Source organism: Podarcis raffonei, chromosome 17 (genome assembly GCF_027172205.1).
Source record: "Podarcis raffonei isolate rPodRaf1 chromosome 17, rPodRaf1.pri, whole genome shotgun sequence".
NCBI classification, from domain to species: Eukaryota; Metazoa; Chordata; class Lepidosauria; order Squamata; family Lacertidae; genus Podarcis; species Podarcis raffonei.
The window spans coordinates 9,759,796-9,783,367 of record NC_070618.1 but is presented as its reverse complement, the minus strand read 5'-3'; the positions used below and the strand labels follow the sequence as shown (position 1 = coordinate 9,783,367).

The 23,572-nt window shown below is 44.4% G+C and overlaps 1 protein-coding gene across 2 annotated transcripts; it reads left to right on the top strand.

Moving 5' to 3' along the window:
• Positions 1-11,211: 11,211 nt before the first annotated feature.
• Positions 11,212-20,075, top strand: TMEM139 (transmembrane protein 139). 2 transcript variants are annotated; one of them, XM_053371191.1, is made up of 3 exons: positions 11,212-12,092; positions 17,630-17,941; positions 19,353-20,075. In XM_053371191.1, exons 2-3 carry the CDS (start codon positions 17,694-17,696, stop codon positions 19,762-19,764), a joined length of 660 nt encoding a protein of 219 aa, XP_053227166.1. In that variant the 5' UTR covers positions 11,212-12,092; positions 17,630-17,693; the 3' UTR covers positions 19,765-20,075. The 2 variants fall into 2 exon arrangements, with proteins under 2 accessions (XP_053227166.1, XP_053227165.1); XM_053371190.1 differs by lacking the exon at positions 11,212-12,092 and having other exon boundaries at positions 16,927-17,941.
• Positions 20,076-23,572: the final 3,497 nt, after the last annotated feature.

Genomic DNA, 23,572 nt, shown 5'->3' with positions numbered 1-23,572 from the left:
TACCCCAGAAACAATTCTTGATCCTAGTTGCTTCCAAACCTTTTCTGGTTCAATATTTATGTCTCTTTTCGTGCCTTCATTCTTTTCTAACTTCACCAATCTGAAGTGGCTGCCGGAATGCTTGTCGGTTGCCTTGATTCCCATCAGGAAAAAGGGTGGGGTATTATTAAAATATAATAATAATAATAATAATAATAATGCCTCTTCCTAGCTTTATATGCCAAATGCCACCAGTTTTAAGCCTGCTGCTCAAGAGGGTTTGTTATTCTACTCCTTGGAAGCAACATTATAAATAAAATGAAGTTCTGCCCATTAGCAAAGGAGCTTATCTATAGTCCCAAAGAAGCTATCACAAAATGGCTGCAAACCATTTTTGTCAACAAGGCAACCCGTGCTAAGATGAAATTGAATGGAACTATGTTGTCTTCTCCCCCTCTGCTTTGCTCTTTATCACATGCACAGCTTTCTTTCCCCCTGGATCCCCCTACCCTTCTCACTTCTAAGTCTTACCTGTGTTAAAATCTTCCCAATCTTGGTTTTTCTAACTTCTGGAGCGAGGTTCTGGAGAGAGTGGTTCTGGAGCGAGTGGTTGCAGACTAGATCCAGGTGCTTTTGGAAGAGGCTGGTTTTCTGGATCCATTTCAATAGGGGTTTGGCCTGGTTTTGGCACAGAAACTGGTTTTGGCGTCGGTCACCCTGTACGATGACCTCTGTCGAGAGAGACAAGGGAAACATGTCCCTGTTAATTCTTCTCGACCTCTCAGCGGCTTTCGATACCATCGACAGTGGTATCCTTCTGGAGTGACTCTCCGAATTAGGAGTGGGTGGCACTGCTTTGCGGTGGTTCCAGTCCTACTTGGATGGTCGCTCCCAGAGGGTGTTACTTTTCAGCCCCGTGGAACCTCCAATGTGGGGTTCTGCAGGGTTCAATTCCTTCCCCCATGTTGTTTAACCCTGGGAGGTCGCCTGCTCTGGATGGGGTTACACTGCCCCTGAAGGAGCAGGTTCGTAGCTTGGGGAAACTCCTGGATCCTTTGCTGTCTCTTGGGACTCAGGTCGCCTCAGTGGCCCAGAGTGCCTTCCATCAGCTTCGGCTGGTGGCCCAGCTATGCCCCTATCTGGACCGGGATAGCCTAACTACTATTGTCTATGCTCTGATAACCTCAAGGTTAGATTACTGCAATGCGTTATACGTAGGGCTGCCTTTGAAGATGGTTCGGAAACTTCAACTGGTGCAAAATTCAGCAGCCAGGTTGCTCACTGGAGCAAGACTGTTTGAGCATATTACACCAATCCTGGCCCAACTGCACTGGTTACCAATTAGTTTCCGGGCCCAATTCAAAGTGCTGGTTTTGACCTATAAAGCCTTAAATGTCTCAGGACTGCAATACCTCAAGGACTGCCTCTTTCCATATGAACCTACCCGGATCCTGAGTTCATCTTCGGAGGCCCTTTCATGTGCCTTCTCCTTGAGAGGTCCAGAGGGTGGCAACACAAAAAGGGGCCTTCTCTGCAGTGGCTCCCTGTCTGTGGAATGCTCTCCCCAGGGAAGTTCGCCTGGCGCCTTCATTATACACCTTTAGGCAGCAGGCAAAAATGTTCCTTTTTAACCAGGCCTTTGCTTGACATGATCTACATCCTATACCCTTTTTAAAATGCTGAATCTTTTTTTTGGGAGGGGGGTGTTATTGGGTTGTTATTGTTTTCATTTTGTGTATTTGATATGTTATGTGAACTGCCCTGAGACCTTCGGGTATAAGGCGGTATATAAATTAAATAAATAATGACAACAACAACAACTTTGGTAACAGAAACCCCAGCCTTCTTTTTATGAAATGGCTTCTCCGGTTGCCTTTTTAAAAGAAAAGCCTTCTATTTTCTGTATTTATTCTTCACTCTGCTTGAAGCAGACTTCCTATCCACCTACCCTTTCCTCTGCTCCTTTTCACATCCAAAGACTTGATGGCTGAAAGGCAAATAAACTTGATTTCGCCCTTCAGGTTCTTTCATTTGTCTTCATTTCCCCTTGTATCTCTTTTTAAAGTTGTAAATAATAATATTTCCATGCTGTACAATTCCTTTGTTTACTTCCCCCCCCCCCGCCCATTATCTCCTCCAGCTCTGGCCGGTGAGAGGGCTAAAACCAGTAATATAGCCAGGGACAGGCTCACTCGCTAGAATGTGGCTCGCTCCTTCCACTGTCTGCTGGTCATAAGGACACATAAAAAAGTCCCTCAGCCCATTAATACAGGGGATGCAAATGTGTTTGTTTTCAACATGGGATCATTGCACCTGGTGAAAAATTAGTGCCCACCCCGCTTCCTAATAACAAGGTTGCTGGGGTGCAGAGGTGCCAACTTAAATAAAATATGGGTGGGCCAGTATTATCAATCACATGACCCAGCACACACAAAATTTGAATGGCAATACTCATCAACTTTTTTTGGGGGGGGAGGCCCAGCCCCTTCAAATATTTTATTGGGGAGCGGGCTTAAGAGGAGTGTGATAGGAATTTTATGGTCTTAGATATGTGGTAATGTTCATAAGCATAACAACCAAGCACGTACATAGATCAGCACAGGAAGACCAACCGGAACCGTTTTTGATTCCTAAACTGAGCAAATGTTTTCTCTGCAAGGTCAAAGTGGGAAAACCTCCTATTGTCTCTTTCCTCACAAATCCTGTCTTAAGGGCACATTTAAGATATGAATAGGGTGTGAGCCTGTGACCTGGCCCAGGAACTAAGTATTTATCATTACAAAAGACTGGCCAGGCTCCCCAGGCAATCCAGTCAAGTAACCTGCCAGACAGGAGATAAACAACATTCAAATTTCTGTTTTAGACTGCCTTTTTTGTGATGTAGGTATGATGTATCTGAGGGGTGGTCTTAGGTTACACCCCTTCTGTGATGTATGTATGATGTTTCTGGGGGTCGTCTTGATCTACAGGGTGGCAATTTCAAAAGTCTTTATAAGGCCTTGCGCACCATTTTTCTGGGTTCCTCCTCCTTTCCTGCAGGTGAGAGGAGCACCCTGTTGCAACAGATCAATAAAGATCAAGCTTACTAGCTGCTTTGCTTCTCAATATTCTCTAGTCGGCCTCTGTTATTCTCTGCTACCAATAGGGAACCTATGTAAGGACTCTATATGGGCTCTTGGATACCCCATAAGGGAAAAGGGCAATTTTTGTTTACAACAGCTCCTAAACTGGGGTAAGTGTTGTTCCTGGATCAATGTCTTTGCTTGCTTGGCTATGTGTTGCACCTGCTGTGCCTTTGAATGGCATTTTGCCCATGTATCACACTGATCTGAGCATTAAAGATTTTGGTAGACGCTGCAACCTCTAGTTCAAATTCTTCACTGAGTGGGAGGAGATGGGAAACTCTCCTCCCCAGTGTGCTTTTCTAGAGATTCTCCTGACCCTCCCAGAGCCAATTTTTTTTGGGGGGGGGCATGTGGGTGTCTATGCTCCTCCCTTTCCCTATAACAAGATGTTCTTGTTCCTCCAATAATTTCTATCCAGTTGTAATTGAAAGTGGCACCATGGACAAACATCTCCTAAGGCAGGGGTCAGCAACCTTTTTCAGCCGTAGGCCGGTCCACCGTCCTTCAGACCTTGTGGGGGGCCGGACTATATTTTTTTGGGGGGGGAATGAACAAATTCCTATGCCCCACAAATAACCCAGAGATGCATTTTAAATAAAAGGACACATTTTGACATTTTCATCCTCCAAAAGTTTTTGATTTGAGTTTCTACTGAAATGAGGCTGCATTTTTAAAGTTGTATTTTAATCTTGTTTTTAAGTTGTATTTTAATCAATTGTTTTTATACCCGGTGTTAGCCACCCTGAGCCTGGTCTTGGCTGGGGAGGGCGGGGTATAAATAAAATTTTTTATTATTATTATTACTCATGTAAAAACACGCTGATTCCCAGACCGTCCACAGACCAGATTGAGAAGGCGAATGGGCCGCATCCAGCCCATGGGCCTTAGGTTGCCTACCCCTGTCCTAAGGGATCGCAGGTAGAAAATGGTCTTTCTAGCTTTTATTTAATAAAAAAAACCAAAAACTTTTCAATTCTGAAATTGGAAATATTATTTAACACAATATGAAGAGGTGTTGATGTGCCAGGTACAGAGAAACATTTTTGTATTGGATTAATTCCCAAACCCAGATAAAAAAATAATGATATTAATTCCTTCTGCGTTCTTAATCTTCTGAATCAAGATCAAAAAATATTCACAGCAGTCTGGTCAATAGTTTGAGTAGTAGTGCTCCAGCTGTAGGAACATCTGCCCACTTCCAGTCTTGTGGTTCTTTTAGAATTTCCGAAAAGTGTAATTAACCACTGACATAATATCTGCAAGTTCCTTTAGTACCCCAGGGTGCAATTCACCAGGCCCTGAAGACTTGAATTAGTTTCAATGGGCTAAGGGCTCCTGTATCATCTCTTCAACTATCTGGGGATGCAACTCTGTCCATTTATCTCTTAATCTGTTTTTATGAGGTCAAGCACATTTTCCATTGTGTGAGAAGACTGAAGCAATCCTGTCTGCTCCCTGTCACCTGCTAATACTTTTCCGTCCTTCACACCGTGAACCTACCATTTCCTGAACACAGCAAAACACCTACCCACCCTCCTTTTGGTTATTTTGAACACCTCTAATAAGCCTTACACGCATTGTGAGCTTTAGCCCTGCTGATAATCTGTACAAGCTTTGGCTATTTATCTGAAATTGCCCTCAGTGATTTTCCCTTTCAGAACTCTTTGTTTTCAGAGCTCAAGAGAATACCGTATTTTTTGCTCTATAAGACTCACTTTTTCCCTCCTAAAAAGTAAGGGGAAATGTGTGTCCGTCTTATAGAGCGAATGCAGGCTGCACAGCTATCCCAGAAGCCAGAACAGCAAGAGGGATTGCTGCTTTCACTGTGTAGCAATCCCTCTTGCTGTTCTGGCTTCTGAGATTCAAAATATTTTTTTTTCTTGTTTTCCTCCTCCAAAAACTAGGTGCATCTTGTGGTCTGGTGCGTCTTATAGAGTGAAAAATACAGTACATATGTTTGGACCGAACATACTTGGGGTGTTTCTAAAGTGGTCTCCCAGCTCTAAAAATGTCCTAGAAAAATATAATTGTCCCTCACTAGGTTATCATACTTGACAGTTCAGAATGAATCCCAGACTGTTTATGTGGTTGTATTTACATAGATCCTCAACTTTAGCCAAGATGCGTCTGTTCCACTCTAGAGATTAAACCTCTTGAGGTCCTCCTCTGCTTCTAGATGTTAATCTGAAGGTTTAACAAAATTTATTAAGACTCCTTCAAAGGGGAAATAGGGGCATATCAATTATTGCTCAGGTTGTGCTCTGGGGCAGGGAGAGGCAGTTCTGCAAGTTTGCAGCCCAACTGGTTGTGAATGTGGGTACCAATTATCCAGTCTATGATTCCCACCCACAGACCATCCTCAGGGCACTTTTGCTTCTATTCTAAACACTTCCTTTAAAATAAAAAAAAGGCAAAGCATGAATGCTTAAATTAATCTATCTATACTTTTAAAAGGAGGATTCAATGTGCCAAAATAATGTACAGTGGTACCTCGGGTTAAGAACTCAATTCGTTAGGGAGGTCCGTTCTTAACCTGAAACCGTTCTTAACCTGAGGTACCACTTTAGCTAATGGGGCCTCCCGCTGCCGCCTCGCCGCTGAAGCACGATTTCTGTTCTCATCCTGAAGCAAAGTTCTTAACCCGAGTTACTATTTCTGGGTTAGCGGAGTCTGTAACCTGAAGCGTCTGTAACCCGAGGTACCACTGTACTTCTATCCGATGAATTGCAAAGCCAGAAGCTGTATTTCGAACACGAGTGAAGAACCTGCCATGACTAGTCTTTAAATATTGGGTTGATTTAGATGTAATCTCAGGCGCACACAGTCCCCATCCCACTGCCATGGCTGTGAGAAAGAAGTTAGAAGCTTTTGCCTCTGTTTCAGATTAAGCACAGTTTGCCATGTTGTTCAAACCAGACAACCTAGGCTATCTGAAACAGGCCAACGTCAAGCCAGAGTTCACCAAATTAGCTAGTTTCAACTAACCATAGGGTTGATTATGCTGTGTTCACATGACAGACGAAACTGGAGGTAATCTGAAATGGGTGTTTCTGATCTCTTATTTGTGGCTGCCCTGGAGAGGGGCATGGAAGAGGCCAAGGCTCAATGGGGCTTATTCTTGTTCTGTTAAGTCGTCTGTAGCCCATGAAGTGGGTGGAGTGGTCGAGGCATCCTTTTGTTATTGGTGATGCACTCACTGGGGCAGGGATGAAGTGCAGCAAGGTGGTGGCAAGGCTCTGGGTGGGTGGCATGTATGCTTTCAGGAGACCAAGACTCCCAAGCTGCAGCTCCCAAATCTCTCTGCCTCTGTCCCAGTAATCTCAGGGTTGCCACCAGGAGAGCCCCCACCCTGCTCACATGCCACTGCTTTGCTAAACCGTGGTCAATGCTTTATCTGAACACACTTGTGGAAATCTACTCGGAGTCCTGTAGTGATTTCATGCTCTTTATTGCAGCCTGTAAAACAGTGATTTAATGGACCCCCAAACCTCAGGCTTTTATATACATTATTTACACAATTAGTCCCGTCTGATTGGCTGATTCTGCTTCCCTCCTGGAGCCTGATTGGTCTTTTCCTGCGGGCCAATCAGTTGCTGCATTCTACAATCCTACTAGCCTAATAGGTTGATTAACTTCCTCCTGGAGCCTGATTGGTCTTTTTCTGCGAGGCAATCAGTTGTTGCATTCTAGGATCCTACTTGCCTATTGTTCTAGGATCCAAGCTTAGTACATAACACTTGTTCTGCCTATCTTTGCCCTATATCTAAAATCTACTAAGTGCTGAGGGACATATGTGCAGCAAATAAACATGAATCCATGTCTGGATTCTGGCCTGGAACCAATATGATTGGCATGTCTTTTCTGGAGAGCTGAAAGCAGTTTGAAAGAGGATCACTGCTTATGTTGTACACTATCATAAGAATATACCCTCCAACATTTCTCTGATGAAAATAGGGATATCCTATTCAATAATAATAATAATACTTTTATTATTTATATGCACACACCATGGGAAATGTTCTCTCTCTCAAGCTACTTTCAATACTCATAAAAATGATTGTCTGTCTCCAAGTAGCTGAAAAACAAAGTCCATTTCCATCAGCATGACTCAGCACACCATGTGAGAAAAGAAACAACCAGTGAAAGGGAAAAAGAAGAATTTGTGTTTTTAGACCACAGAACCATGAGAACTAAAATCAGATGTGAGGTGGTAAGTCTGTAGCTGCTTGGTTGTATAAATTCAGGTTACAGGTGGGGCTCCATTGCTGAGTTTTCCTACAGATTAGAAAAAAACAACCTTAACTTTAATTTCACTATATGTAGAAAATTGGTGTGCCATGGAGGAGGTGAGGCTTCTATGTGTAAATGGTTTTGTTTGAATAGAATAAAATGCAACTATGCAAGTCCTTTGTGTTCTGGATGAGTCAGAACACAATTTGACCACCTGAACAGGTCCACACAGGCAGCTTAAAACACAGTGAAGTAATTTCCCCACACACATTTGCACTAGCTGTACACACTACAGAGGGGTCAGGGGTCATTACCTGATTTGTTGTCTCGTCCCCACAACTCCTATTCAAGGAGGCTGTCATCTGCCCATGTGCAATGGCTGCTAAAACTGGGCACACTTCAGCCACGGCATGTGTTTTCAAATCGGATGGAAGCTGGTTTGAGGGAAAACACAGCAGATGGGAGCATTTTTTGAGGAACTACAGGATGCATATGGATTGTAGCTAATATGCTCTGTGCTTGGTTTCCAACACCTGTGAAATATACTCATCCTGTAATGATTTCATGCTCTTTATTGCAGCTTGTAAAACAGTGATTGAACTGCCCCCCCCAACCTCAGGCTTTTATATACAGTGGTACCTTGGGTCAAGTACTTAATTCGTTCCAGAGGTCTGTACTTAACCTGAAACTGTTCTTAACCTGAAGCACCACTTTAGCTAATGGGGCCTCCTGCTGCTGCCACGCCACTGGAGCCCGATTTCTTTTCTTATCCTGAAGCAAATTTCTTAACCTGAAGCACTATTTCTAGGTTTGCAGGGTGTGTAACCTGAAGCATATGTAACCCGAGGTACCACTGTACATTATTTACACAATGAGTGCCATCTGATTCTGCTTCCCTCCTGGAGCCTAATTGGTCTTTTCCTGCAAGCCAATCAGTTGTTGCATTCTAATAATAGTAATAATAATAAATAAATAAATAAATGATTTTATTTATACCCTGCCCTCCCCTGCTCAGGGCAGCTAACACCAGTAAAAATTACAGTAAAAACATAATAGGGGAAACAAAAAAATAAAATAAAATACAGGTTAAAATGCAATTTAAAATGCAGCCTCATTTTAAAAGTGGCCTCTAGGATCCTACTTGCCTATTGTTCTAGGATCCAAGTTTAGTACATAACAACCTGTGTTGGTAGTGCCCTGGCTCTGGAGTAAATAAGTCGCAGTGTGTACAAATGCCTAGGGCAGAAAGAACAAGTGCAGGCATTCCTGCATGTGGTGCCTGTTTCTTAAGAACGGAAACAGCAGCCTTGAAATTGGTCACTGACTAAAAACGTAATGGAATTTATGGGCTGGGCTAAGGACCCTCCCATTGAGAGCCAGGTAAATGCCTCAGGATACCCAAATGATAAGATAAGGCAAATCAACGGCAGCCTAGGAAAGTGGTGATCTGGAGAATTAATGGGTGACTGGAAAGAGAGGGAAAGTTAGGGGCTGCTTAGAGGCAGAGCAGTGTGCAGCTGATCTACTTCACAGATAGTACAGCACACTGGTATATTTTGTATGTTTTTAAAAGCCGACGCAGCCAACTTGTATTACAAGACAGTAGGCCTGGTATAATAATATTTATCATGGGTACAGTGTGGTTTATGTCTGCTTTATATACATGGTCAACAACCCTTCAAGATAAGCCAGATTATTATCCCCACAAGGAAGGAAAGGGGGGCTGAGACAAAAAACAGTCTTTCCCAAGCCTCACAGTTCTAGTGAGTTCTTGGCTAAAGTCAGAATTGAACAATGGGCTCCCCAGCTGACATCCTTACTTATGACACTAAGACAACTCTATTCCATGTGCCATAAAGGTAAAGGTAAAGGATCCCTGGTCGGTTAAGTCCAGTCAAAGGCAACGGTGGGGTTGCGCCGCTCATCTCGCTTTCAGGCCAAGGGAGCCGGCGTTTGTCCATAGACAGCTTTCCGGGTCATGTGGCCAGCATGACTAAACCGCTTCTGGTGCAACGGGACACTGTGATGGAAACCAGAGCACACGGAAATGCCAATTGCCTTCCCGCTACTTGCACTGGTGTACTTTTGAACTGCTAGGTTGGCAGGAGCTGGGACACAGCAACGGGAGCTCACCCCGTCACGGGGATTCGAACCGCCAACCTTCCAATTGGAAAGCCCAAGAGGCTCAGTGGTTCAGACCACAGCGCCACCCGTGTCCCTCCCTTCATGTGTCATATAGTGAATATGAATTGTAAAGTGGGCAGTCATTCATGGGAGTGTTTTCAACACATTCCCATGATGAAAAACCATAAAAATATTAGCTTTGGTCACCCACATACAGAGCCTCAACTGGCATATGAATGGCCTTGCCTCTTCTTTTACCTGGGTGGCATTCGGTTTTCATTCAGTTGCGCTTGTGATCCACACTTGTCAGGAAATGGTGCACAGCCATGATAGCTAAAAAGAACTCCTCAGCTGAACTTTTTGTCCTAGGAGCGAATAAGTATGATCTCATTTCCCCTGCTGTGTGTATCATTTGAAGAGTTTTTAATAAAATCACCATTAGATTTGTCTCTTTTTGGAGGTGTTCCCTGCGGGTGTACATCTGGTTTAAGCTAAGAACACATAATGGCTGTGTATCATTCCCACATTCTGTTGGGTAAGTTTTGCTTTCGTGTCCATGCTTTCCATCCAAAAGGTGTTTTTGAAGAACAACAGGCTCACTTGTCCTGTTAATGTAACATCAGGTTGCACACAAATCCATTTGGTGCCTTTGAGACAGGATACACCCAGGCAGAATTGCCACTGAAGTTATCCCAAAGGGAAACATTGAGGTGAACTTCAGTGGCATAGCCTCTCTTCAAATATTAGATAAGCCACCTTGAATCAGAATTGTAGAATTGGAAGGGACCGCAAAAGTAATCTAATCCAACCCCTCAATGCAGGAATCTTCACACCAATGTGGGGCTCATAAACCTGAGATTAAATCTCATTCTCTACCGAAGGAGCTATCCCTCAGGGCTTGCTATTGTTTGGGGCTTCCACAGCAATACCTTTGCATGCATAGTATTGTGGTCATGTGATGTTTTGGCACCTGAAGCAAACCACCAAATGGTGCCTCCCCCACCAGGAATGAAGTGAATATCTAAATCAGGAAAAAGGGAGAAATAAAAGATCTACATTGGGATCTGCTGCCCCTGTGGACTTTGCCACCTGAGGCAGTCACCTCATCAGTGGGCTGAGAGAGAACAGAAAGGACTGAGGGATTAAGAAAAACAGAAACAATTTCGAAAGAGGGATTAGATTTAAATCGAAAATTATGTCAGCCAGTTGCCAGCTGATTATGCCAAACTCCACTCTTGAGTCAGCTGCCGTTTGGTGACTGGTTCTTCCATTGCATCATTAACTTGTGACTGATGGGCCTCCATAATTTTCTACTTTCTCAAGTGGGCCCTGTGGTTTGAGAACCCCCTGCTCTGGATTGTAGTGCTCTTCTGCTAGCAGGGACCAGGATAGCAGGCTGTGAAGTGTGCACGGCTTCATGGAAATGTGTGCATGATTGCTCCACAAGGAAGAGTGTCTGGCTTTTTCCTGGTACTCATCTCATAGTGTTCCTGATGTGCAGATATAGTACCAGGCAGGGAATGTGGGGCTTTCCCATTAGCTGGGTCAAAACATAATAATCTACACTGGCCTTCCTCAACTGGTGCCTTCAGATGGTTTGAAATACAATTCGCAGGCCAGGAAAGGCTAACCATCTCAGATAATAGTTTTCAAACTGTTCTGGGGAACTCCAAGCTCAGGAATTGAGCATGTGCCATTTAGCTCAGTTCTGTGAAGAGAAAGGCTTGTTTGCTGGCCAGTAAGAAGCCAAAAAGTTTCAAAGCCACTGATCTACAGTGTTGAATCACTTCCCTAATGCCTAGTTCTTTTTGCAAGTTTAGATCCTGGGTTGGGGTAATATTTCAGTGATCCTTCACCCAGTTGTCAAGATTTCAACAACACAGCTGTAATTTCACAAGAACTTTCTCCGCTTTTATTCTGTGCTCCTAATCCCCAGGTGTTTTCCTTAAATCACACAGAGACACTCTGCCTCGGCTGTCGTCTGGGAAGGTGACTGACCTGACCGCAGCTCCATTCCCTCTTTGTCCATATAGCACAGAAGTCAAGGGTGTAAACTAAAACCGGTACCTGCCAGGCAACCTGAGTAGTAGGAAGAACACATAGTTTATATATTTACAGAGCTCATAAATAGTTATGTACATGCCATGTGATTTAGGGATGGGCCTAATGCCCCACCCTGCTGAGGGAGGTGTCACTGAAGGCTTTCTACAAGATAAAAGAGAGAGAGAGATCTTCGCCCCAGTAAGAAAAAGAAGCTGGAGAAGCAGATTGACACACACCCCTTACTCACTCTTTGCAATACGCCACCCATTTCCTCAGCTGCCTTCCTGCTCTTTTAAAGAGGCCCAGCTGGGAGGGCAAAAGAGGAAAGAAAAACGTTCTCACGTGAAGAAAGGAGACAATACTATTTGGGGGGAAAGATCGTGAAATCTAAGAAGGGGTAGCTCTCTGTTTTTACACTCGCAACTTCCAACTTGGATGTTTGGATGTGCCCTTAAACGGTGAAGACGGGAAGCTGCTGGCGTTTCTTCTCTTGCTGGGAGCCCTGGCAAAGGAGCTTGCAATCAGTTACCTGGGGATGACCACAGGAGGGAAGACCTCATGGCTGAGGCTGGTCCAAAGCATCCAAGTTTGGTGAGTGACCAGGGCTGGTGAGGGGCTGCTGCTGTCAGAGACTTGTGTGGGTGTTGCTTGCGAAAGTAGCCGAGGTGCGTACATGCATGCGACAAAGTAAAATGAAAAATACTGAGAGCATCGGTCACATGTGTGTTTCTGTTTAGCAGCAGAATCCTTTTACAAAGCTTTCAATGACCTGAGTATAGTTCCTTCTGTCCTGTGCAAGAAGTCAGCTGGTGCTCAGACATTGCAATCACATTTATATTTACTCGGGAGTAAGCTGTGCTTAGTGTGATTTACTCTCTACTAAGCCTGTTTAGGTTTGCAGCCTGAATTATGAACAAGCTTGATTGGTAGATAGGGAGGGAAAAAAGCACAAACCCACTAAACTAACGACTCCTGTAAAGTTGAGTCAGCATTTCCAAACTACTGTTGCCACTTTTTTCTTCCGTCATCATTATTACAATACTTCTTAAGCTTTTTTTTTAATATACAGATTTAGCAGCATCTCAAAGCATGAGGCTGTGAGCTGTCATTGATAATATATGCATGTTTCATCGTTACATTGCAGCAATAACCATGAATCATAAATGCAATGTATCTTAAAGGTTAATCAAGAAATTGGTGTTATGTTTTGAATAAGATTTAAAACAGTTTTCCATGATTTAAGAGTAAAGACGAGCTATATTTTTAATTAGTGAAGATTTGGCTCTCTGTGTGTAAATAAATTCATTTATAATATATACATATTTACAATTTAATGTGCCTTTCTTTAAGGCACACGGGTGGCACTGTGGTCTAAACCACAGAGCTTAGGGCTTGCCGATCAGAAGGTCGGCGGTTCGAATCCCCGCGACGGGGTGAGCTCCCGTTCCTCAGTCCCTGCTCCTGCCCACCTAGCAGTTCGAAAGCACTGCCCACCTAGCAGTGACGAAAGTCAAAGTGCAAGTAGATAAATAGGTACTGCTCTGGTGGGAAGGTAAATGGCGTTTCCCTGCACTGCTCTGGTTCGCCAGTAGCGGCTTAGTCATGCTGGCCACATGACCCGGAAGCTGTACGCCAGCTCCCTCGGCCAGTAAAGCGAGATGAGCGCCGCAACCCTAGAGTCATCCGTGACTGGACCTAACAGTCAGGGGTCCTTTTACCTTTACCTTCTTTAAGGAATGTAGTGTTTAGCAACCTCCCCTCCCCATTTTATCTTCACAATAGTTTAGGCTGAGCGATGGTGACTGGTCTAAGGTAACCTGGTGACTTTCATGGCTGAGAAGAGTTCCCTCCCTCCCTGGTCTTCGTTGGAAGCTAACCACTACACCACATTAATTATCATAATTATGTTAATTATAGGTATGCTTGGATTCGCTTGGGCTTTCTTTTGCTCAAGTGTTTGTTTCATACCATGTATGATGCTTACATGACCATTTCTCAGCCATCTTGGATAGCCTAAACGCAATTGGAAGATACACAGTTAGAGACACTCTGAAAGTGGGGGTTTTTGTGTGTTTTTTTAAAAAAACAAAACTATAGCTGTTAATCCTACTGAGCATGTGAGCTAGTTTAAAGTCAGAAAGTTGCTTGTCTGTTCAATCAGATGATTGACTATAGTAAAAAATCTCCGGAAATTCCATCTGGATGTACATAGGGGGTCAATGTTTCTGGCTGTTGGTGGTTCAAGCCTACCCTGGGACGGCATTACAGGGGGTTGGACAAGGTGACCCTCCCCCAGGATACCTTCCAACTCTGCAATTCTATGATTCTATCTCCCCTCCATCCTTCAGAATCTAGGGTTGTATCCATGTTTATTGTCTATGGAAGTGTGTTGTTGGAACACATGTGTTGTGTATATATATATATATATATATATATATATATATATATGCATGCTAGATAAATGTATCTAGTAAATGGCACCCGTCCTGTGGAACGCCCTCCCACCAGATGTCAAAGAGAAAAACAACTACCAGACTTTTAGAAGACATCTGAAGGCAGCCCTGTTTGGGGAAGCTTTTAATGTTTAATAGGTTATTGTATTTTAATATTCTGTTGGAACCCGCCCAGAGTGGCTGGGGGAACCCAGCCAGATAGGCGGGGTATAAATAATTAATAATAATAATAATAATTATTATTATTATTACGCTGGTTCGTGAAGGTGAGATACCAGGAAAGGTACTGCAGCTGAGAGACAGATAATTTTTTCAGACAACTCCTGCCACCCCTCCCCACCCTTTCTTCCTTTTTCTTATTCACTTCCTTTTCTTCCTCTGTCCTTTGTTTGGGTTTTTGCAAGCACCTTCCGTCTCTGACTCTGCAGAGTGGAATTTTCCTGCACTGCTGCTAGGCTCAGGCAGACACAGAGCTTTGGTGGTTGTTGTTTTTAAAGGCATGGGAAACGAGAGTCCAGTAAGAAAGCTATTATTAGTGCAAAACAGAGGCCAATAGCAGAACTTCCTCCATCTGGGATTTCCCTGTAGCCTGAAAGGAGCAATGTCCATGAGTGGCACAGCCTGCCTCATGATGACCATGCATGCTTGCACGAAAGCAGCTGTTTAAAAGGGCTTGTGTTGCTGTCAGACATCAAAGGGAACAACATGACTGTGCTGTGAACATGCAAGTGAAGCCAAAGTTAGAGGGCCATTTATTTCACCTGGGGAGCAAAGGATGCAGTTAAATCAGACTGGGTGAGCCTCTCTGCTTTTTTATCAGCAGTAGGTATAAGTAAACTATTATGATTATTATTTAAAAGGTAAAGGGACCCCTGACCATTAGGTCCAGTCGTGACTGACTCTGGGGTTGTGGTGCTCATCTCGCTTTATTGGCCAAGGGAGCCGGCGTACAGCTTCCGGGTCATGTGGCCAGTATGACTAAACTGCATCTGGCGAACCAGAGCAGCGCACGGAAATGCCGTTTACCTTCCCGCCGGAGCGGTACCTATTTATCTACTTGCACTTTGACGTGCTTTCGAACTGCTAGGTTGGCAGGAGCAGGGACCGAGCAACGGGAGCTCACCCCGTCGCAGGGATTCGAACCGCCGATCTTCTGATCGGCAAGTCCTAGGCTCTGTGGTTTAACCCACAGTGCCACCTCTATGATTATTATTTATTGCACTGGATTTTTTTCCACCTGTTTACCTATTTTTTTGCCTGGTTCACAGACCCCCTGAAGCCCATTCACGGACCCCTTAGGGTCTCCTGGTTTCATTTCTCTTGGGTAAAGCAGCATAGGAGACTTACAACGTCTCCTTCATGTCTTTTATTTACAATTTAAATGTACAGACAGAACATATGGGAAGCAAGGGGATTCCTGCGGTGTGCAGCAGAACCACTGATCCTGTGCCAGATTCCCAGAGCGAAAACTGCACCCCACTGTGATTTCATCTTTAGTCAACCCACAGCTGTGTCAGCTTTCTACCTGGCTCTGCCTGCATTGGCTTTCAAACTTGCCCATCCCACTAGCCCAAAGGTGCTGCTTTTCAAAGGAGCAGAGAGATTCCAGGCTGTGAAGAAAGACCTTCCCCAGCCATTGAGAAAACATAAACTTATCTTCCCCATTGGCAAGTCCAATTAGCTATTTTGGATGGATGGATAGAAAAGAGGGACAAATGATGTTGGGAAGTCTCACACAATGTGATCGTTGTGTGGGATTTGTACTGAAATGTGTGGGTGGAATTCAACTAAGAGCCATTGAAATTAATGAACATACTGAGATAGGTCCATTAATTTCAATGAGTCTACTCCAAGTAAAGCTTAGTTGAATACCACCCTATGTTTTTCTGTGTAGTTGCTTGATTCCATTGGAATTTGTCCTGGCAGCAAATTCCTTTTGTCCGATGCATATTGCATTTTGGGTATGTCCTCATGGCTATGTGTGATATTATACCTTTTGAGAGACGCAAAAAGCTATGTTGAAATGCTATTGTTGCCCATTGCTTATTTCTTGTGTCTGCCTAGGGTCAGTTTAGCGTGCCTTTGTTGCACTTCAGGTTCCACAAGGAAAGCTGGAATTAGTTCTCTAAAGTGCTGCATTTGGTCTTTTGTCTGCATCTTAGCATGACTATCACGGACATGTACTAGGATCAGTAGTTTTCAGCCTTATCAGACCACTTTTATCTCAATCATGCATGCAGGGGCTAATTTCTTAATTTTAAAAAATTGCTTAAACAATAAAAAAATTGCCCCAACAATCTATTTGTGTGGTGGTAGTGCTGTTTTTGCAACCCACCTTAGATTAGGCCAGGGGTTGGCAAGGTTTACCTCGCCTGGGCCGGTTCAGTCCAGCGGAGATCCCTCTGTGGGCCAGATTGTGTGCACGCATGAGCGTGCGCATGAGCACGCATGCCCACAATTTCCGGCATCTGTGTCTGTGCAGATGTGATTTCCACCACCATGGAAGCGAGTCCCCGTGCCGCGTTTAGCGCAGCACAGGGGGACTCGCTGCTCGGTTCAGGGGCGGCTTGTGGGCCGGTTAAACGACCCCCGTGGGCCACCATGCCCTGGCTTGGGTTGCCAACCTACCAGTTGAAGTCCAGATGGCACTTCCAATTCCTAGTGTTCGCAGCAATTTTGGACCAGTTTTTAACGTTAAAATTATATATTAGAATATATTTGCTTATCTAGACATCCGCAGGAGCATTCATGTAGCCCTTTAAAGGAACAGCACAATTTTATTCAAGGGTATCTATTTTCACTCAACTATGACCTAACATTTTTCATCTTATCCGTCTGTCTGTCTGTCTGTCTGTCTGTCTGTCTATCTGTCTGTCTGTCTGTCTGTCTATCTATCTATCTATCTATCTATCTATCTATCTATCATCTATCTATCTCTATCTCCATGTTTTCCTTTGAGAATCCACTAGGGCAGGAGGGGCGGGGGAAACCTTTGGCCCTTCAGATGTTGCTAAACTACAACTCCCATCAGCCCTAGCAAGTATGGCCAATGGCCAAGGATTATGGTAGTTGGAGTTTGGCATCATCTGGCAAGCCAAAGCTTCTCCACAGTTGCTCAAGAGCGAAGTCTAAGGAAGAGCCAGCTCTCCGCTCATCCTCCTTATTCCAGGAATGAGGGATGTCTTTCAGCTCAAGGGCGGAAGCCACATACTAGTGGCAGGTGGAGCAACAGAGACCACATTCCAGCCATGAAAAAGTCAGCTGTTTCCACAACCAGAGGCCCACACACGTTTCTCCATCCATCCAGCAAGAGGAATTATCTCAGTCCCAGTAGGCAAAAGTAGTTGAGGAGGGTTGGTATGGCTTGGGGTGGGAGGATACAGCTTGGGGAGTCCCAGGGGCCAGATACAGAGGGCCACATTTGAGCCCCAGGCCAAAGGTTTCCTACCCCTGCCCTAATCCTTCATTATGTTGTATATTTATCCTGGATGAGGACTAGTGCTTCAATAGCTCTAAGTGGTTACTTCATTGGAATGATTGCCTGTATATATTTGCACTCATGTCATCAGGTACTTGGCTTGCACATGGCGTGTCATTTGAGACCCTTGCCGTGTGCTTGAGTCGCATGTGCCCGTGTCTCTTCATCAGCATCACTGCCTTTCATCTCTTTGACAGATCCCCATTCTTGCCGCTGCCCAGCTTTCTCGCATTGACTGCCACGCTTACCATTCCCTCTGCCATGTTATCCGCGTCACACTGGAAGAGCCTCCGTCAAACGTTAATGGTGCTGTTCACCGCCACGCTTCTCATTGGAATAACCATGCTGGCCCTCTCCACTGACATCAACCCTGTTGGATTTTTCTTCATTGCAGTAGGGGGTCTGTGTTTGCTTGGCTACCTCATTAGTTTGGCAACGGAGTTCTACCTGAAGCAACGCAATCCAGCGGAAGAAAATAATCCAGGCTCGCGGAGGCAAAGTCAGGCTGGGTAAGCAGCTGCGTCTACTTTCCTCTCCTCTGCATATGCTGACCCTTTAGAGGTAGTCTATACAAAGAGCAGATTGTGGTAGACCAGGCTTCCTCAACCTCGGCCCTCCAGATGTTTTGAGACTACAGTTCCCATCATCCCTGACCACTGGTCCTGCTAGCTAGGGATCATGGGAGTTGTAGGCCAAAAACATCTGGAGGGCCGAGGTTGAGGTAGCCTGTGGTAGATCATGAAGAGAGCATGGCCAGATCAGACCATGGATCTGTTTGTCCTGCATGCTGATGATAATATCGTTTATACCCCACCCATCTGGCTGGGTTTCCCCAGCCACTCTGGGCAGGTTCCAGCAAAATATAAAAACACAATAAAACTTAAAACATTAAAAACTTCCCGATGCAGGGCTGCCTTCAGATGTCTTCTAAAAGTTGTGTAGTTCTTTATATCCTTGACATCTGATGGGAGGACATTCCAAGAAGGCCCTCTGCCTGGTTTCCTGTAACCTCACTACTTGCCGTGAGAGAAATGGCAGAAGACCCTTGGAGCTGGACCTCAGCGTCTGGGCTGAACGATGGGGGTTTAGGGCTTTAAAAGTCAGAACCAACACTCCAAGTGGCCAACCAATAATTCTGGGAAGCTTACAAGCTGATCATGAAGGCAACAGCCCATTCTGAGGTATATTAGCTCTCAGCTGTTTAGCTACAATGGCTCGAAATTCTACCTAACTGTAGTGGCAAATAGCTTGTAACTGATATATTCTCCATTGACTTAGGCCTAAAGTCTTAAAAACTCCCCTGAGCTACCAGTTACCACCTCCTCTTGGGTCAGTGAATCAAATAATGCATTATATGAAATATTCCCAGTGGAGGACTGCAGGATTATATTAACAAAACTGCTTGTGGCTGGTTTTTAAAAGCAATGAAAACCATGAGTTGGCATTGCATCTGAACCAACCTCAAGAAAGCCAGGGGCAAGAGTGAAAGGATTTGTTATCTGGGGGTGGGATTCTACCTGGAAGCACCCTAAAAGTCTATCAAATTCTACGGTAGGTTTAATAGTCACTCCTTCTCTGCAGCAAAGTTTTGGAACTATAGCTCCAGTGAAAGGGGTAGGAGTCCCCTCAGAACTCTCAGCTCTCTTGGCAAGCTACAGTTCCCGGAATTCTTTTGGGAGAAGCCCTCACTGTTTAATAATAATACTAATTTTATTATTTATACCACACACATCTGGTATCATAGTGTTTTAAAACAGGTGAGGCCTGTGATTGTGGGGGCCAGAATGCACTTGATGATCCCATTGCTTGAATATGGTAGATATTATTGTTTGTTGAGAGGACAGAGAATCCTCCTTTGTGGAAAGCGTGGAGCTATTATAATGATTTGTGTTTTTAACTACTTCCCCTCTCTTTTACCAGCATAGACAACGAGGCCTATGAGGCACCGGCATATGAGGAGGTGGTGACTACTGGCTACTTATCGGGACCAACCATCTGGACCATCACCTCCAGCCCAGGGACAACCCCAGTGGAGCCCCCTCCGTACAGCGTGGTCATTGAGCCTCCTGCCCACGGAGAAACTGTGGTCGAAGCGTTCAGTGTTTCGGTGGCACCAGGCACACGGCGTGCCTCGGAGGCAGATCTACAGTCCCGGTTCCGCCTCAGGTTGCTTATGCCGCCAAAACTGCAGCGATTTGTCTCGGATACCCATGAACTCAAAGGTGTTGAAGAGCGGGCAGAACGTCCGGAGCCCCTCACACCCCCTCCTGCTTATGAGAACGCGACTGTGGAGGAGGTCCTTGAAGAAGAATTTCAGCCCTCCAGGCTATGAGAACGGAGCACCGTGGACATTTTTCGTCAGACTTTCTTCGGTGGTCGTCCTGTTGCAATCCATGCGATATGAGAAACATGGCCTGTGTGCAAGATGTTAGCTGCTGTACCCGCTTTTTAAGAACTCTCCTGAGTAATGTGCACATACAGGTCTGAATTTCTCATGGGAAATACAAATATACAGTATATAAAAAAACGAACTTGTGTTTTCTGACGTTTCCAGAATGTTCTTGGACTTATAGTGTAGACTGCTTGGAAGCTGGCTTTAAAGAAGGCTGCACTGATTGGTGTAATGATTGCTGCTCCTTTTTTTTTTTTTAAATAACCACATCTGAAACCAAATAAACTGAGAGGGCAAATCTGGGATCAAAATTACAAACCGCATCTTAATGATTTCCAAAACCTGTTTAAAAGCTTTGAGTCTGAGGGTTAGCAAACTGAGATTAATAAGGAATTCAGCTGCTGAAAATAGCATTTACTCAATCCATATTTCTTTATTGTGGAACAAACTGCATATTATGTGCAGAACAGTGAATTTGTAAATATGTAAAATCATAAACATTGATTATGTACAATTGGATAATGTTACGGAGAAATGCAATTGCTTCCTGCCCTTTTAAGAAACATACTAGCTGATTATCAAGGAATGCTGTAATGAAAGAATTTATGAAATAATGTGATCACAGAAAATCTGTCTGTAAATCTATTGCAGCCAGGATACCAACTGACGGAAGTGATCTGTTGACCAAGTCTTTTCCTCAACATTGCAAGCAGTATAACTTTAAGAAACTTGAAAACAGGACAATCTGTTTAACAACTGTGTGTATTGTCCAACATACCATGTACGCTACTGGGTGTCAAAAACAGATGACAGGCCAAGGGACAGGAGAGTATGGAAGCCTGGAGATGGAATGGAAAATGGGTAAAGATGAGGGTGTTGCTGTATTTAGTCATCTGAAACTGGGTCCAGAATGGACAGACATAGGGCTGACCCTATTCAAAGGCAAACTGAGACTATTCTCCCAGGTTACAGGGTGCGGGTGAATCCACTTCCAGATGTGGAAGCAAATTCCATTGATATCCAAGGGATTTACTGTTGATTTTAATCATCTTTTAAATGTTTTTAACTATCTGTTTTTATCAATAATTTCAATATTTTATATTATATTTTTGTACACTGCTTAGAGATTTTCTTACGATAAGTGGTATGTAAATTTTATTAAATAAAGGATATTTTGTTCTACCAGCTTCACTCTGGCACCTTTAACAGCTGATTGACATGCAGAAATTAAACAGATGATGTTTTGCCCAGTAACAGATGGTAGCACCTATCTTTAGAATAAGGCAGCAATCCTCTGCACAATTTCACACATTAAAATCAGTTGACTGCAGCCCTCTGTCTACTTAATCTGAGAGCAAGCCTCGCTGAACTCAAATCAGATTTACTGCTGAACAGGCAAGTATGGGTTTGCACTGCAAATTTATCTATGGCTATAAGAAGAAAGAGGAGAATTGCTGGTAACTGAGAAACAGACAGGCAAGTCTCTTTAACCTAAAGAGAAATCTCCAAATGAGTGAAATATAATGAATATGCACATGTGAAACATGGAGACACTGGGTGCATTGGGCTTTGGTTATTCTTTGAAGGGTTCTACCACCCTATTTGCCCAATCTGATCTCCATCCCACTCCACCATTGCATCAGGCAACCATAGAATGAGCACCATATAGGAGTTCCATCCCAATTGCAATATCCAGCTTTGTTGAAAGGTGCCCCTTCAGTTAAAGGGTCTCACGCTGCTCTAGGAGTCTTTTACTGCAACAAAGCAAGGGAAATTCTGGTTGTATTGGAGCTTCCACAGTGGAGTCCTATCTCTTCTCAGTCTCCTCTATTCCAGACTAAACACATCCAGCTCCCTCACCTTTTCCTCGTAAGGCTTGGTTTCCAGACCCTTGATCATCTTGGTTGCCCTCTCTGTACACATTCCAGCTTGTCAATATCCTTCTTAACCTGAGGCACCCAGAACTGCACACAGTTTTCTAGGTGTGGTATGACCAAGGCAGAATAGAGTACAGTGGTACCTCTGGTTGCGAACAGGATCCGTTCCGGAGGCCCGTTCGCAACCTGAAAAGAGCGCAACCAGAAGCGCTGTATCTGCGCAGGTGTGCGGCATGATTTGGCGCTTCTGCGCTTCGTGAGTTAGCACTTCTGCGCAAGCGGCAAAACCTGGAAGTAACCCTTTCCGGTACTTCCAGGTCCCCGCAGGACGCAAACTGAAAAGACGTAACCTGAAGCGTCTGTAATATGAGGTATGACTGTAGTACTATGGCTTCGCTTGATCTGGACACTATACTTCTGTTGATGCAGCCTAGATTAGCATTCACTTTCTTTTGCTGCTGCATCGCACATCATCACACTGTTGACTCATGTTAAGCAGAAGTCTTATGCTAGCAGGATCTTATCAGAGGAAGTCAAATAAGTGTAGGGAGGGGAGGAAGCAAATCCTTGAAAGATTCTCCTGTTCCCCCCAAGGCTTGCTCATCCCTCCTAATTGGTCTGGGGTCCCACTGATTCTGCTAAGGCTATAGGTTTGGCTATAGTGCTCCTATACCTAAGGCTATGCTTAGATGCCCAGTTTAGCAGCTTCAGCTGTGCCAGTTTATTGTTTATTTCTTTCTTTAAAAATATGCTTTGCCTTTTTAAAAAAGAAAAAAAGCATACTCAAGGAAGCTTGCCATCAACTGTCTCGACAACATTTGTTGATGCAGCCTAGAATAGCATTCGCCTTTTTTGCTGCTGCAACACACTGTTGAAGCATATTAAGCTTGCAGTCGACTAAGACCCCTAGCTCCTTTTCACATGTACTACTGGCAGTCCAGGTGTGCCCCATCTTCTACTTGTGCAGCTGGTTCTTCCTGACTAAGTGTAGAACCTTGCATTTGTCCCTATTGAAATTAATTTTCTTAGTTTTGGGCCAGTTTCCCAAGGCAGTCATCTCGCATCTCAAGGCAGCTCTCACTTGTTGCTTAAAGGTAAAAGTAAAGGGACAGGTTCTGTACTTAGGAGTCTTAGTTGACCACAAGCTTAATATGCATCAACAGTGTGTTGCAGCAGCAAAAAAGGCTAATGCAAACACCCCCTATATAGCCGTAGGAATCATAGAATCATAGCTCTGAAGAGTTGGAAGCGACCACGAGTCACCTAATCCAAGCCCCTGCAATGCAGGAAGCTTTTGCCCAAAGTGGGGCTCGAACCCACAACTCTGAGATTAACAGTTTCATGTTCTCTGGACTGAGCTGCCCCAGCTGTAAAGGGGCGAAAGAACCAGCAAGGGGGGGAACGCACCTGTCCAAACACCAAGGAGGCGGGTCTTATAGCGTCAGGCTTAAGAGAGTCTCTCAATGAGGGTTTTTACCCCAGACGTTCGGTTCCCAATTAACAGAACTTAACGTCCTCCATATGCGGGGCAGGAGTTCTGGAAGCACCTTTAACCTAGTGAATAAACAATGGGGTCCTTTAGCTGCCCATTGTGTCGCGAGGTTTTTAAACGCACAAGGCTAGCTTTCCCTGCCCTTTGTTTGCATGTGTGAGTGGAAATTTGTCATGACCCTCATGGTTCCCTTCCACCTCCGCAATACTATGAATCAGCATAATTTCAAAGCCCAAAAGGGAACTTCATTCCGCAGGAGCTTCTTCTCCTTTCCCCTCATGCAACGGTGTCCAGGAGCAAAAAGAAGGCAGGGTTCCTGAGCGTGAATTCCTGTCACCCTCATTCTCGGGTGTGGAAAATGCTTGTCACTATTCTATTC

Coding starts and splice junctions, on each gene's coding strand:
- TMEM139 (XM_053371190.1), top strand. CDS start 17,514: ATGTCATCAGGTACTTGGCTTGCACATGGCGTGTCATTTGAGACCCTT. Junction 17,942..19,352: donor CGGAGGCAAAGTCAGGCTGG/GTAAGCAGCTGC, acceptor CTCTTTTACCAG/CATAGACAACGAGGCCTATG.